Here is a 15,038-nt window from a genome sequence, read left to right as displayed (position 1 = left end):
AATAACAAATGCCTGCTAAATCCCCATAAAGACTTAGCGTGGCAAGCCGTTCAAGAATGTTTGCCGACAAGAGCCTTTTTGAAAAAAAGGGAGTGCACGAGGAGTGCCCAATGTCCAAGAAAGAGGTGTGGGGGTGATGAAACGGTTAAACATTTATTTTGGGAATGTTTTTTTGCACAAAAAGTGTGGGGCCTACTAAGACAGTGGTTGAAAGATTTAAGTAAAGAAGAGTTGACATATGAACTTATAATGTATGGGAATTTGGAAAAAACCGGGGAAAAAAGGGAAATGTGTTGGTGGATAATGGTGAATTGTGTTAAAGATGCTCTGTGGAGAGCGAGAAACATCTGTGTATTTAAAAAATATGAAATATCTGAAAGAGTTGTAATCAATAGTATGGTTTGTTTGTTAAAGGATTATATTATGAGAATCTCACTTGGAAATAATGAAGAAGACAAAAGAAAGCTGTGGAAAGTACCAAGGAAGTATTTGAATATTTGTATGTAGGATAATGTGAGAGTATTGTGTGTTTGTTTACTCGACCTTTGTGTTTGTTTTTTTTTCCCCCTTGTGGGTTTCCCCATCTTGGGTTTTGATTTCAGAGTTTTGGCCGTTTATTTGTTTTTATTTCCTTATGAATGAACAGATGTAATTTTGATTATGAACAATAAAACTCTTTGAAAATTGAAAATTGAAAATTGGTTCTCTCAGGCCGAGGCTCAGCCATTGCACTCTGGCTTTGCTGACAGCCTGCGAATTCCCCAAATGTGGGAATCTCGACTACATAATTTCTGGTAGTGGGGACTGCGTTCGCGCTTTCCCCTCATCATATGTTGAAAGAAAAATGAGTGGGAATGTTTGCGCTTATTTTCAATGACGACGTCATGCAATCTTCTGGCTTCCTAACTACAGTTTTATCAGTGAGTCCAGGGTAAGCAGGAGAGGAGGAGGGGATGCTGTCTTATTTAAAAAAGTCTGTGCAGCATTTGGGAGGCCTGTAAACATTAACAAACACAACTTTGGATGGGGCCTTCAGCTGTAAAGCCACATATTCAAAAGACTGAAAACTTCCAGGAGACAGCTGCTTACATTGAAATGATTCATTAATGACCTCAGTGAACTGCTGTCTGTGATCTGTGTTGATTTCGACTGTGTAATTATTGTTGGGGATTTTAACATCCATGTGGACAACCCTCAGGACAAAGGGACTAAAGACCTGAGTAACACTCTGGGCAACTTTGGGCTGACTCAGCATGTAACAGAGGCCACACATAATAGAGGACACACTCTTGACCTACTGATCTCCAAGCCTGAGCATTTCAAACATTGCTGTGTCTGATGTGGGCTTATCTGATCATTACTGTGTTTTCTTTGAAAGTAAAATCTCAGCCCACACAAATATATCAACAGCAGTGATCACAAAACGGTGTATAACTGAACACAGTGGTGAGATCTTTAACCAGGTCTTCCCATTAACACCTGACCTGTCCAAAGGTTCAGTCAATGAGCTCGTCAATAGCTTTAAGGCAAAACTGTTAAATGTAATGGACACTATTGCCCCCATTAAGGTGAAGGTTATCTCTGGAAGGAAAAAGTCTCCATGGAGAAACTCCACACTGGTGAAAAATGAAAAAAGAGAGTGTAGGAAAGCTGAGCGCAGATGGAGAAAAACAAACCTCCAGGTTCACTATGACATCTATAAAGAGAAACTTCACAATTATAATTTACAACTGAGGAGTGCAAGAAGGTCCTACTTCTCTGACATCATCACTAAAAACAGCCATAATGCTCGGGTCTTATTTTCTACAGTTGACAGGCTAACAAACCCTCCTGTGCCAGTGGCAGCTGAACTTCATTCAACCATGGCCTGCAATGACTTTGCCAAATTCTTCACAGACAAAATCCAAAAGATTAGACAAGCAGTTGGTACATCAACAGCAGATCCAGGATATGTACTGTGTCCACTGAAAAACTGTTTAAACACCATCAAAGAGTTTCACCCGATTAACAGCAAAGACCTGGAGGACATCTTAGGTCAACTGAACTCCTCCTCTTGCTGTTTAGATGTCCTGCCAATAAGTTTTTTCAAAAAGGTCTCAAAGACTTTAGAGTCAGACCTGTTACAGATCGTCGACTTTTCCTTAATGTCAGGTGTGTTTCCAGAACCACTAAAAACTGCTGTAATCAAACCTATACTGAAAAAGGACAATCTTGACAAGACACAAATGAACAACTACAGGCCGATCTCAAATCTCCCGTTTTTAAGTAAGATCATTGAAAAAGCAGTTTCTCAACAGCTCAATTACTTCTTAAAACAGAATAACTGCTATGATGCCTTCCAGTCAGGTTTTAGACAGAACCACAGCACTGAAACCGCTCTGACCAAAGTGTTTAATGACATATGTCTGAATACAGACAGTGGAAAAATGTCAGTCTTAGTTTTACTGGATCTCAGTGCAGCATTTGATACAGTTGACCACAACATATTACTCAAACGACTGGAGAACTGGGCAGGTCTTTCAGGAACTGTACTAAACTGGTTCAAAACATACTTAGAAAACAGGAAATACTTTGTATCAATAGGTAACTTCACATCTGAGCAGACAAGTATCACATGTGGAGTTCCCCAAGGTTCCATCTTGGGACCCCTTCTGTTTAACATCTACATGCTCCCACTGGCACAGATTATAAAGAACAACAAAATAAACTACCACAGCTATGCAGATGACACACAAATATATATCACAATGTCACCAGGAGACCGAGGCCCTGTACAGGCTCTTGGTAAATGCATTGAGGAAATTAATGACTGGTTGTGCCACAATTTTCTCCAACTAAACAAAAACAAAACTGAGGTAATAGTCTTTGGCGCCAAAGAAAAACGATTACAGGTCACCAGAGAACTTCAATCTATACACCTAAAAACCACAAACCAGGCGAGAAATTTGGGTGTAGTGATGGATGCAGACCTAAACTTAGAAAAACACATTAAGACAATAACAAAGTCAGCTTACTATCACCTCAAGAATATTTCAAGGATAAAAGATCTGATGTCTCAACAGGACCTGGAAAAACTAGTCCATGCATTCATCTTTAGTAGGCTTGATTACTGTAACAGCATCTTTACAGGTCTACCTAAAAAATCAGTCAGACAACTACAGCTCATTCAGAACTCTGTTGCTCGAGTCCTCACTAAGACCAAAAAAGTGGACCACATCAGTCCAGCTCTGAGGTCCTTACACTGGCTGCCTGTCCGTCAGAGGATAGACTTTAAAGTTCTGATGCTGGCCTATAAAGCTCTGAATGGTTTAGGACCAAAATACATCAATGACCTCCTGACCCAGTATGAACCTTCCAGATCCCTCAGGTCATCTGGATCCGGTCTTTTATCAGTTCCCAGAGTCAGAACCAGACACGGAGAAGCTGCATTCAGCTTTTATGCTCCTTATATCTGGAACAAACTCCCAGAAAGCCTCAGATCAGCTGAAACACTCAGTTTATTTAAATCCAGGTTGAAGACTCACCTGTTCTCAGCTGCATTTGAATAAAGCACCAAATCCACACTTTTAAGCTTAAATTTCAAAACTTACATTAACTACTGATCTTATCTATTTCTGATTTTATCTGTTTTGATTTTATATACTGTTTTGTTTGTTTGTTAATTAGTTAAGCTTAAATTTCAAAACTTACATTAACTACTGATTTTATCTACTGTTCTGATTTTATCTGTTTTGATTTTACATACTGCTTTGTTTGTTTGTTTGTTTGTTAAGTGGGTTAGAGCTCTGGGTAGCTCCCCAGCTGGGTCTAGACTGGGTCTAGAGAGTATTTTAAATTCAGGGAATTTAAAATAGAAAGTAGCTCGTCCACAGAAGGACTGGTAGCTCCCCTTACGATAAGGGTTCAGATCGCGCGAACAGGTGTGAAATGTGTGTGTTTAGTTAGTTTGTTTGTTTGCTTGTTTTAATCAATTTTAAATCATACTTTTTATTTGTTTTTGTTTCTAATGTCTCTCTAAAGCACTTTGAATCACCTTGTTGTTGAATTGTGCTATACAAATAAATTTGCCTTGCCTTGCCTTTGTTCAAAATCACTACCCTTTCAGCTTGTTCGTGGCCACCAACAGATTAGGTCTGTTATTTTCATGTTTATTTTGCCATTTTATCTGCATAAAGCTTTTAAGTAACTTCAGTTCTTTTCATAAATATAAAATAATTATTACTTTTTACATTTTTAACCCTTTAAACACCAGTTTGTTTGTCCACTGCGACTAGCTGGAAGACAACCTCAAATCTTGCAATTTTATATAATTGAGTTGCTACTGAAATTTCTTGTATTATTAATAGTAGAGTATGGGTCATGTAATTGATTCACATCAACATTGATTATAATGCATTGTTATTTTTGTGCAGAGAGAGCAAAAACATGAAAACTCCCTCTCAGCTTGTTCGTGGCCAAAAATGGCCACCCCTTGTTTACAACTACAAAATGCTATAAAATTCATATATATTAAGAAAAATTTCCACTTTTTTTTACTTGATTTTTTAGATTAGCATCAGTGCTGTTCATGAAAATCAAAATTTCATTCAAATTCAGAATTCTAACCCTTTAAATACCAGTTAGATCACATAATCCTAGGAACTCATAAATGGAAAAAATCACAAAACCCCAATTTTTTTCCAAATAAAACATGCAAACTGAATTATTTTCTAACCATGATGGAGGTTAGATGCATAGCAATAATTAAAAGTATCAATGAGTTTTATGTATCTTTGTTTTTTTTTGTGCAGTAACAGAAAAACAAAAAACTCCCTCTCAGCTTGTTCGTGGCCAAAAATGGCCACCCCTGTTTACGTTTACAAAATACTATAAAATTAATATATATTAAAACATTTTTCTACTTTCATTGACTTGACATTTCACACCTGAGCCTCAACTCTCGTGGCCCGGTACCAAAGGACTCACGGACCGGGGGTTGGGGACCGCTGATCCAGATGAAGACGTGAGCCAAAGATCCTTTAAGTTTCATCTGATGAACTTACCTTTTCCTACATATGAAAAATGATGTGGTGTGAAGTAAATCGGGTTTGTATATATGTAGCCTCAGATGAGCATGAAATTTCATTTTTGACCTGCTTAATAGCAGTCTCAAATATTAAAGTCTTGGTGTTACAAAATCAATTGACATGTGCAGCAACTGAAATAAGACACCAAAGGCCACTCTTAATACAGACAGAAGTCGGGTAGTCAAAAATCTCTTATTCTGCTTTTTGTATTCTGAACTTCTTGAGTGGACAGCCAACAATCCTACAAATAGACTAGAGGATGTGCCTGAAATGTTTGTTAAAACAAATAACTGGACCTTACTTGTTAAGCTCATTGTTCTCACTGCCACATGGAGACTTTCAGGTTGTTACACTTGTTATACGTTTACTAGCACAAATGAATGTTTTTGACTAATAAATATACATTAATTTTAGGTCTAAAGTGTCTAAAATCTGTAGTGTTTGAACTTTGAATGTGGGATGACAAAATAAAAAACAAACAAGTGATCCATGTGATGAAAGACTGGCATAATTTGATCCATAAGACTTTATTTGATATTCACATACTGGAAGCAGAAAACAGCTTTAACAAAGCAAACTTGGTGGAAAGGACTAACACCAAGCTTATCCATCTTTTCCTGTAAAAAAAAAAAAAAAAAAGAAAACTAAAAAAAAAAGAATCAAACCAAAGAAATAAATTACAGATCTATTCAGCTGGGTATAAAAGTTAATGTTAACAGTACCAAATTCATGGAACACGTGTCATGAGGAATAAAAACTGTCTCTGGCCTGAAAATGATCAAAATAAGGGTGTAAACCTTTATTGTTTTGATGGATGGAAATGTGTGTTATACGAAACCATTTTAATGAAAGAAAAATCAATTCTGAATCAGTTCTATACACCATAAACTGTTGTTCTGCATTCACAGACAATACAATAATAACATAAAAAAAGCAAGCATAAAAATTGGGGGTACAAGAGTTGCGAAACACTTGTTCAGCACAGTAGAACCTTTTCACTTCTGAGTTATCAAATATCCATTTTTTCATTTCAATGAACAAAGTCATTTAGGAATCATCTCAGCCTTCGTTTAACAATCAGTTTCCATGAGTAAGTCGAAGGTATGGCATCCAAGAATTAATGGTGGCACTGATGGCAAGATCATCATCCATATTACACTCCACACAAACTGTCTCACTGGCACGTGAAAATTAAAAATCTGGTAACACCGTGAGCATTAGAGAAGGTAAACAATCTACCATTGTAAGAAAAACTCAAAAATACTTTTCTAAAGTTAAGAACAAGTTTTATGTTGCACAGCAACTGAAAGAATATCATTTCTTCCAAATGGCAACATTTAAAAAAGAGGAATAGCACAATTCATTTTACTTCATCACAGGGGTTTGAGAGATACAAACATGGGACATTATATACAAAGACATTTATTCACGGTTGTGGAAAAATGGCTCCCTTCATTCAATGTGTTCATAGAATTTTGGGCAAAAATAGCACAGCTGGCATATTATTTCAGATCTACTGTCCTTCAGTTATGTGTCAGACAAGTGGATCGCCAATTCTTCAGTCTGAGGAGCCTCACTTTCACCTAGTAATTCTGTTTCTGGCACTGCCAAGTCCTGGTTTTGGTTCAATTCTTCCTCTGATGCCCCATCAGCCAATTCTTCATCGTTGGTCTTAGAGTCCTCATTTACCATTGCTGTTCTCTCTGTGGCAGAAGTGTTGGAAGGGACAGTGGTCACATATCCTGTAGATGTGGATCCACTGCCACTATGCTGAGAACCTGATTTGGTAACCATTTGTTGTGGGTGGTGGATCTGCTGGTGTGGCATTGCCATCGGTATTTGCATGGGGTAAAAGTTCTGCAGGTATGGGTAAGCTGGAATTGGGTGATATCCATTGACAGGGATGTAGAGCTGTGGGGGCACCATTGGCCGATGTAGTTGACCCTTTATTGGCATGAATTGGGGCTGATGGAATGGTGAGCTCTTTTTAGGGCTGGTGTATCTTGATGCACTTGTTGTATTTATGCTAAGGTTGCTAACAGGGCTGGTGCTAAGAGAGCTGGTCTGGGTAGTATTATTGCTAGTGCCAGACACCTGAGCAGAGCCATTATAGTTGGACAGGCTCTCCCAGGAGCGCAGACGTGCATGGATGTCTTTGAAGCGAGTTCTCCGGGCTGGGACTTCACTCCAACACTCCAGCATAAGGTTGTAAATCCAGGCCGGGCAGTCATCTGGACAGGGCAGTAACTGGTGGCTGCGCACCATGTCAATTACATCCTGGTTAGAGTAGCCACAATATGGCTGAAGACCATAACTGAATATCTCCCACAGCAACACTCCATAAGACCAGATGTCAGAGTCGGTGGAGAATTTGCCATGCTTAATAGCTTCTGGGGACATCCAACGAATAGGGAAAGGACTTGTTCCCATGAGACTGTAGTAATCAGCAGAGTAAACATCTCTGAATAGCCCAAGATCCAGGATTTTGATACCGAGTTTTTCAAACACAAGAATGTTTCGAGCAGCAAGGTCTTTATGGACTATCTGCTGGCTGGAAAGGTACTCCATTCCAGAAGCAATCTGGGTGATAACATGAATAAAATCAGCTTGCTCTAGAGTGGATTTGATTGTCTTGTCATCATCTGAGCTGCCAACATCGGAGTTAGGGGAGCGCATTACCAGATACTCATGCAAGTCACCAAGGCTGGAATAGGTGAAAATCATGCTCATTGGCTGCTCTTTGGTGACCACGCCAAGCAAACAAACAATGTTTGGGTGCTGCAGATGGAAACGGACCATAGCTTCATGGTGAAATTCCTCACAAAGAGCAGAATCTACCTTGTCCTTTAAAGTTTTTATGGCCACCACTTGGGTCTGCTCACCAGGTACTGTGCCATATAGGTGGCCCTTGTACACCTTGCCAAACCGGTCCTCACCGAGCCCCTCCATAAATCGCACTGCTGACATGTTAATCTCACGCAGCTTCGCCTGCAGCCATGAAACAATAAATACATGTCACCAAAGACTCTGGCCACCAGAATTCAACAATACTTAAACAAATGTATGTAAATCACATTTACTGTGACCATATTTAATGTTACCTTGTTATTATTATTGCTACCTGTTGTTTTTGATGATTCAGGGGCGACAGCTCCGTGTCCTGGGAGGGTGAGCTGCTGAGCTGGGAACGAGGTGGTGTGTCATTTGAAGCCTTATGTTTATTGCGACACAAGCAAACCAGAAAGAAGAGGCAAGCGATAACCAATGGGATGGCAACTGCAGGTATTAAAATAAACAGGATCTCCTTCCTGGGGTTTTCTTGTGGCTCTGAAATAATAACAGAAACAAGGTCAAATTATATACAAAATGAAAATTATTTTATATTCACTGCCACTCGCGCAGTTAAATTTCTGGTGCGCGGAACTCTGAACACACGTGGAAGTGTCTGCTTTACGCATGCTGCTGCAGGTAGCTGCAACTGACTTTTAAATGTCTGGAGGTGGAGCCCAAAGGAAGGAGGAGTGTCCTAATATGATTGGTTATGATGGACACTTCACCATGGCAGCAACATCAGCGCTGTTTTACACCGCATTTGTTTACAATTTGGAAAATAAAGTGTGCCGAATTAGATATCAAAAGTTATTGTTTGCTGTGCAGCACGGGAAATACTGACAACTATCACTAAGAAGTCTTTAAGACTGTACTGTACTCATGTATTGAAAGGGTAAGTAACAAATGTGTGTTTCCCCAAAACTGGGGTTAGTTTTTGTGGGTATTGGCATTTTGCCAGAGTAATGTGAAAAGCTACGTGATGGTGGTAAATCTCATGTCCAAATCTCTCCAGGCACATGATAGCTAATAGGGCAGTTATATATAATGATCTTTTGTCACCATGTGTGCAGCGTAGTTTAGTGTTACCAGTTGATTGTGTGTGAATGTCAAATTGTGTTAAAAATGACCTGTGTGAACAAAAGGTGCTGCAGTAGAATAGGAACAGTTTATTGCATCTCTGTCCCTCAGTGAATGTGTGAAACAGACACTCTTTTGTTTGATTAGATCAAAAATCTTTCTTTTAGAGTGGAAGCAAGTAAAGTTAGAAGCTGTTCTTAGCAATAGAACAGCTTTTTTCAGAACAGACTATTTAGTCTGTTCTGAAAATAATTTCTAATGTATTTTTCCAACATTTCAAGGGTCAGCAGAAAATTAAATTCTAGTTTAAAAAAAGGAAAACTACCCAGGTACTTAGAAATGATAATAATAGAGACATTTAAACCTGCCAAAAAAACGTTTTTGCTCAGCCTGCAGCGGACACATGTAACTGCAAATAACATCAAAGTGAAGTCAGTGATAAATCAGTACAATAGAAACAACAGCTATATGCAGACTGGCAAACTTTACTTTAATCGAGAAAACAAGTTACTGATGTGAATCACAGAGCAAATCTTTCTTATAAATTTTTTATTTATTCATGAAAAGATATACTATACAAAAGGCAAATATTTCACTGTGAACTCCATTTATCAGAATTAGATTAGCATAAAATACAAATGAGCTAATAAATGATGGTGTAATTTGGCTACAGTGAATTAGTTCTCAGTTGTGCAGATTCTTATATAGAATTTAAAGTATATTGTAATGCAAAACCTTTGTACTTTTATTTACAAAATGTACAACATATACTGTAGCATTATTGCTTTTAATTAAGCATGGGATTTAGTGACGTACTTGTTCCACAATTGCAAAAAGTTACTTATCAGCATTTGTTCACTAATTTTCAAAACAATGAACAATAATTTTACCAATAACCATAGATGGAAGTACCTACCCAAATCAGTTCTTTAATGTTTTTTTTTTGCTAGTCTCTTTATGAACAGTATTTCTGGATTTCTAAATGAATAAAAATATAAACTTATCAACCTTAGATGTGTGGCGTTGTATGGCTACATTTCACTGTGTATGGCTACATTTCACTGTGTGTGGCTACATTTCACTGTGTGTTATACTTGTATAACTATGCATGTGACAAATAAAGAACCTTGAACCTTGAAGTGGGCCAGATGGGTGAAACTCCACTTTCTGTCAACATAAAGATGCTTAACTACACATTTAATCCCTGAGATTTCTTAATATAGGCTAAAGAAGTACAACTGAGTTTCTTGATATGATAAATGTGTAAAATTACAGAACGAGTTCTGGTAGTTCACTGCCCAGACTGTCCCATATTTATAAAACCAAAATTTCTATAGTAGACAGTGAAAAACAGGAGCTTTTCTGTCATTTACCGTATTTCCCGGACTACAAAGCGCACCTAAATATTAGCCGCACAAGCTAAAATCAGGGGAAAATCCTGTTTTGTACATACATTAGCCGCACCTGACCAAAAGCCGCAGGTGTTTCAATGTTGACTTATCATATGTAAGAGAATATGCACAAAGGGAATTGTCAGGAAAGAGATGGCTGTTTGGAGACATCACTTTTATTAATATTTTGAAAAACAAGTTATGGGTACATATTTGCACATGTAGTACATAACAGTAGCCTACAGCACACCAGAAAAATAGATTCGGCCTACCTTTTAGGCTCAGGTGCAGTGACACAGCTTTAACAAGAAGAAAAGTCAGTCATTCACCACCATCTTTCTCTTCTTCCGCACTAAAACCACCAAAGTCCTCTTCTCCAGTGTCGGATACAAACAGGCTCAGGATGGCTTCGTCATCCACTCTTCTTCTCTCCTTCGTTGTCACTTTCAAAACCAAAGAAATCCTCATTGTCAGTGTCAGAGTCGAACACCCTCAGAAGGGCCGTGGCGGTGTCCTCCTCTCCATCATGCAGCAGTCCAGCCCTTCAAAATCCGTTGGTGATCGTGGATGTTTTCACACTTTTCCACGCGGTCAGAATCCACCGGTGGAGTTGGGCATAACTTGCTTTTTGGGCATAACTTGCAAGTTTATCGCCGCTCATCATCCACGCCTCCCGCTGAATGCGTAGCGCTACTTTGAAGTTTGTTTTTCGCGCTACTTCGTACGGCACCAGGTTGCCTGGCGGACGGACATGTGACTAACATACCACTCTTGAACCCCGATCCTTCCGCCAGGCAACGTAGTGCCGTACAACAGCGGAACACACAAAACATATCGTCTTACGATATGACAAAAATCACGGACAATCCATAGAAAAGCCGCACCTGACTAAAAGCCGCAGGGTTCAAAGCTTGTGCAAAAAGTAGCGGCTTATAGCCCGACATTTACGGTAATTGTTTATCTATTACTTCACTACTTTGGTGTATAGTGGCTGGCTGTGGGTGAGGTCTTTGTCAGGAGGAAAAGCTGTCCAAAAATATAAATTGTTCAGAGGGCCAGATTAGAGTCTATGCCGGCCCCCGGTCCTTATAGTTGACATCCCTGATCTAGATGAACTATTGTAGCGGAGCCTGAATCCACAGTGAATGGAGCTCTGCAGCCAGAAGTTGTGCTTATTTGTTTCACCTAGTGACCAACTGGCAGCATCAAAAGCACATGTTATATATATATTTTTTTTTGAAAATTAAGTTTACTCAATTGACTATGAAAACTGCTTTTCCCTTTTCTTAAGAATGATGTGTGCTGCTCAATAGGATGATTTTTTTTTTTTTAAAGAAAATTATAATAAAAGGTATGCAATATTGTATAACAGATTAATAGGAAAGCATTGTGGATGGTTAAGAACATGCCTTTGAAATCTTCGGCTTTAAAACTGGGTTTTCTTGATGGGGTCTACATTGCAGAAAAAATGCTGCAGATTTCTAGTCGTGACGATCAATGTTTTGTATTATTTTTCTTAATCATACGTTCTTTTGTTATAGCTTTAAACATAATCTGAGAAAATATCTGTTTTGTAGAATAATTGTAATATTTCAAATATTGTGTGAATAAACATTAAAAAAGTATTTAAGTATTTCTGAAATACCTGAAAAGTGTACCTGTCAAAATGAGATTCATGGAAAAAAATCTCAAATGATACAATATCAAAACCCATGTTTTTTGTTTTGTTTACAAAAAAAAAAAACTAATGATACCACAGCACCTTCCATTTCACAACATTGCCCATGTCAGTGGGCTAATTCCTGTAAATATTTTTGGGGGATTTTGCTTTTGCCTGCCCTTGCTGGATTTGTTTGCTTAGCTGCTTGCCTTCCTGTGAATGACAACTGCCTGCTTCTAGATTAAAAGATTTAGAACGTGATAATCCCCGAACGAGATGGTGGACACAGAAGATGAAAAGAGCCATTAAGGAGAAGACGTCATCCTATCAGGCTTGGCTAGCCTGTGGGACTCCTGTGGGACTAGCAGAAACAAACATTTTGTTGGCCTCTAAATAATTCTGGTAAACCGTCTTAGTAGGGGTGACTTAGGAGGGGATGGGAATATGGAATATGGATTTTCCACAGACAAACTGAGGATATAGCCAAGGAATACTCATCTCTTTAATCCTACATTCAAAACTTCTCTAGAGGAAAGTTTGAGGACAAGGGGATGCCTTGCTCATCACTGGAGGGAAGGTCAATAAGGGAGGTTAAAAAACAAACAAAAAAAAAACTCCCTGGTGGCATGGGCCCAAAGGGGTGTATGAGATTTTCTTAAGTAAGTTCGTTAAAGCCCTGGGCGGGACATCTGGATTGTTGGTTACCATCTTTAAAAAGGAGGACCAGCGGCTGTGCTCAAGTCATAGAGAGATTGTGCTATTCGGCCACCCTGATAAGGTATACACAAAGGTATAATAGGGGGAAATCATCTTTCAATTTCAGGAGGAACAGTTCAGTTTTCCCCTCGGCCGAGGAGCCCTAGACTAGTTCTTTAGCCACTCTATAATAGGGTGCATGGGACTTTGCTCAACCAGTGTACATGTGCTTTGTGGACTTGCGGAAGGCATTTGACTGTGTCCTTCTTGGGACCTGTGAGGGATTATGTGACTCAGTGACCCATTTGATGCCTGCTCAACTACACAGAACTTGAGCCCCATTACTTTTAATGAGCCAAGGATCACATCTACCTAATGGACTCCCAATTTATTAATGTAAATGGGGAGTCCTCTTCACACACAAAGTTTAATTATGAGTACCACAGGGTTCTGTGCTAAGACCAGTTCTGTTTACATTATACATCATTTTTTTTAGGCATATCATTCAAAGGTCTAGTATACATTTTGACTGCTTTGTACAAGATTGCTTCATTGACAGCTCCAAATGTCAATGAAACAAGATGACATACAACAATTAGTTAAACTGTACAAATATCTTAAAAGCATAAAGATGTTGATGACAATGATGATGTTGATAATTTACTGCTTATATATTCAGATAAAAGTAACGTTGCTGTACTCAGCCCTAAACATCTTAGAAACATGGTGTCGAACCAGATATTTACTCTGGTTCGACACCATACTGTGAAGAATCTTCACAGTCATAGGTTCTTCAATCCATATTAAACAAATATGTAGGACTGCTTTCGTGCATTTGTGTAATATCTCTAAATTAGAAACATCCTTTCTCAGAATGATCCTGAAAAACTAGTTCATACATTTATTGCCTCTCAGCCGGAGTATTGTAAATTAATATCATCGGGCTGTCCTAAAAACCTACCTTTTTATAAAGCATGTAGTTAGGGCTGGTTCAGGTGACTTTGAATCCCCCATTAGTTATGATCCACTGAGTTTTTCTTACTCACTCAACTTCTTCATTCACTGTTTGTTTACACACCACTCTGTACTTAATCATTAGCTATTATTAATCTCTAGCTCCCTGCCCTCTTTAATCTCTATTGGGGTTTTCTCTCTCTTATTGTAGTGTCTTTACCTTACAATATAAATCACCTTTGGGTGACTGTTTTTGTGATTTGGCACTACATAAATAAAATGTAATTGAACTGATTCTTGCGTCTGCCTTTTGTGCATAATGTGATTCTGTTGGCTCTGTCAGGTAGTGGCTTCAATCTCACACTGGGGCAGTTTGCAGTCAAGTGCAAAGTGGCAGGAATAAGAATTAGCACCTCTAAGGCTGAGGCACCTAAGGCACCTCTATGAGCTCTGGGTTGACTGAAAGATTAAGAAGTTTTATTTGAAAAGGTTGATTAGGCAGCCAAGGTTTCAGGTGAACACATTGTGAGACCTAGCACCATCTTATCTTGTGATTTTGTGAGATCACGTGGCCCTGGATGTGAGTGGGCATTAAGGCTGGGAAGGGATCTCATAACTGGAGTATAGATGGCAGACAGTCGTGCTGTAAACCCCGCCCTCTGATCAAAGATGGCCGTTCACAATGGACATACATGGCTCCACTCCTCTTTCAAACCATCTGTCTTCTCTGTCCAAAATGTGGACATTGGCATCCTCAAAGAGCGACGTTTGTCCTTTAGATGCAGATGTACAGCTGAGTCTTGCCCTGTTGAGGTGGCTCTTGTCTATGTTGTGCCATGCATTTATGAAGTGGCTGTTTGGTCTCGCCAATGTAGCACTGAACAGCATGTACTATGTAGTTTAATTTGTGTTTAGGAGTTTTGTCCTTGGGATGAACCAGTTTTTGTCTGAGTGTCCCAGTGTACTTCAGACCCAGCCATACACTCAGACAAAAACTGGTTCAAAAAAACAGCCTCTCACAATAGATGCCAGGTTCTCAGATCCATCATCCTTTTGACAGGAGGTTAATTTATTCCCACTGTTGAAAAGTGCTTGTTCATAGGAGAACATCTGCTTGTTGGGTTTTACTCTTTAACATTGCAGGACCCTTACCTTGCAATATAAAATCACCTTGAGGCACTCTAAAAAAAATAAATTAAATTTAAATGGATAATATACAGACAGGTCAGGAAAACCTTGAGCCCTCCCATGAGGAAATCCGGTCCACTTTGTCATTTAGAGGGAAGGGTCTAAGTGATTTACAATGGTAAATCAACACAGAGTTGTTCTAAGTGATCACCTGATGGTTGTAGCTTCTTGATG

General features: G+C 38.9%; 1 protein-coding gene and 1 pseudogene across 1 annotated transcript in view; one reads left to right on the top strand and one right to left on the bottom strand.

Moving 5' to 3' along the window:
- Positions 1–670: 670 nt before the first annotated feature.
- On the top strand, positions 671–825 carry LOC113037046 (U1 spliceosomal RNA; annotated as a pseudogene).
- A 4,749-nt stretch (positions 826–5,574) lies between these two features.
- ror2 (receptor tyrosine kinase-like orphan receptor 2) overlaps positions 5,575–15,038 on the bottom strand; it is a 42,969-nt gene continuing 33,505 nt past the window's right edge. The window contains exons 8-9 of the mRNA XM_080303424.1: positions 8,188–8,393; positions 5,575–8,054 (exon numbers count right to left, since the gene is read on the bottom strand). Coding sequence (XP_080159550.1) covers positions 6,594–8,054; positions 8,188–8,393 — 1,667 coding nt within the window. The 3' untranslated portion in view covers positions 5,575–6,593. The remainder of the gene's footprint in view (positions 8,055–8,187; positions 8,394–15,038) is intronic.

The sequence above is a fragment of the Astatotilapia calliptera genome, chromosome 7 (genome assembly GCF_964374335.1).
Source record: "Astatotilapia calliptera chromosome 7, fAstCal68.1, whole genome shotgun sequence".
Lineage (NCBI taxonomy): Eukaryota > Metazoa > Chordata > Actinopteri > Cichliformes > Cichlidae > Astatotilapia > Astatotilapia calliptera.
The sequence above is the reverse complement of the archived record's forward strand: the minus strand, read 5'-3'. Positions and strand labels throughout refer to the sequence as shown.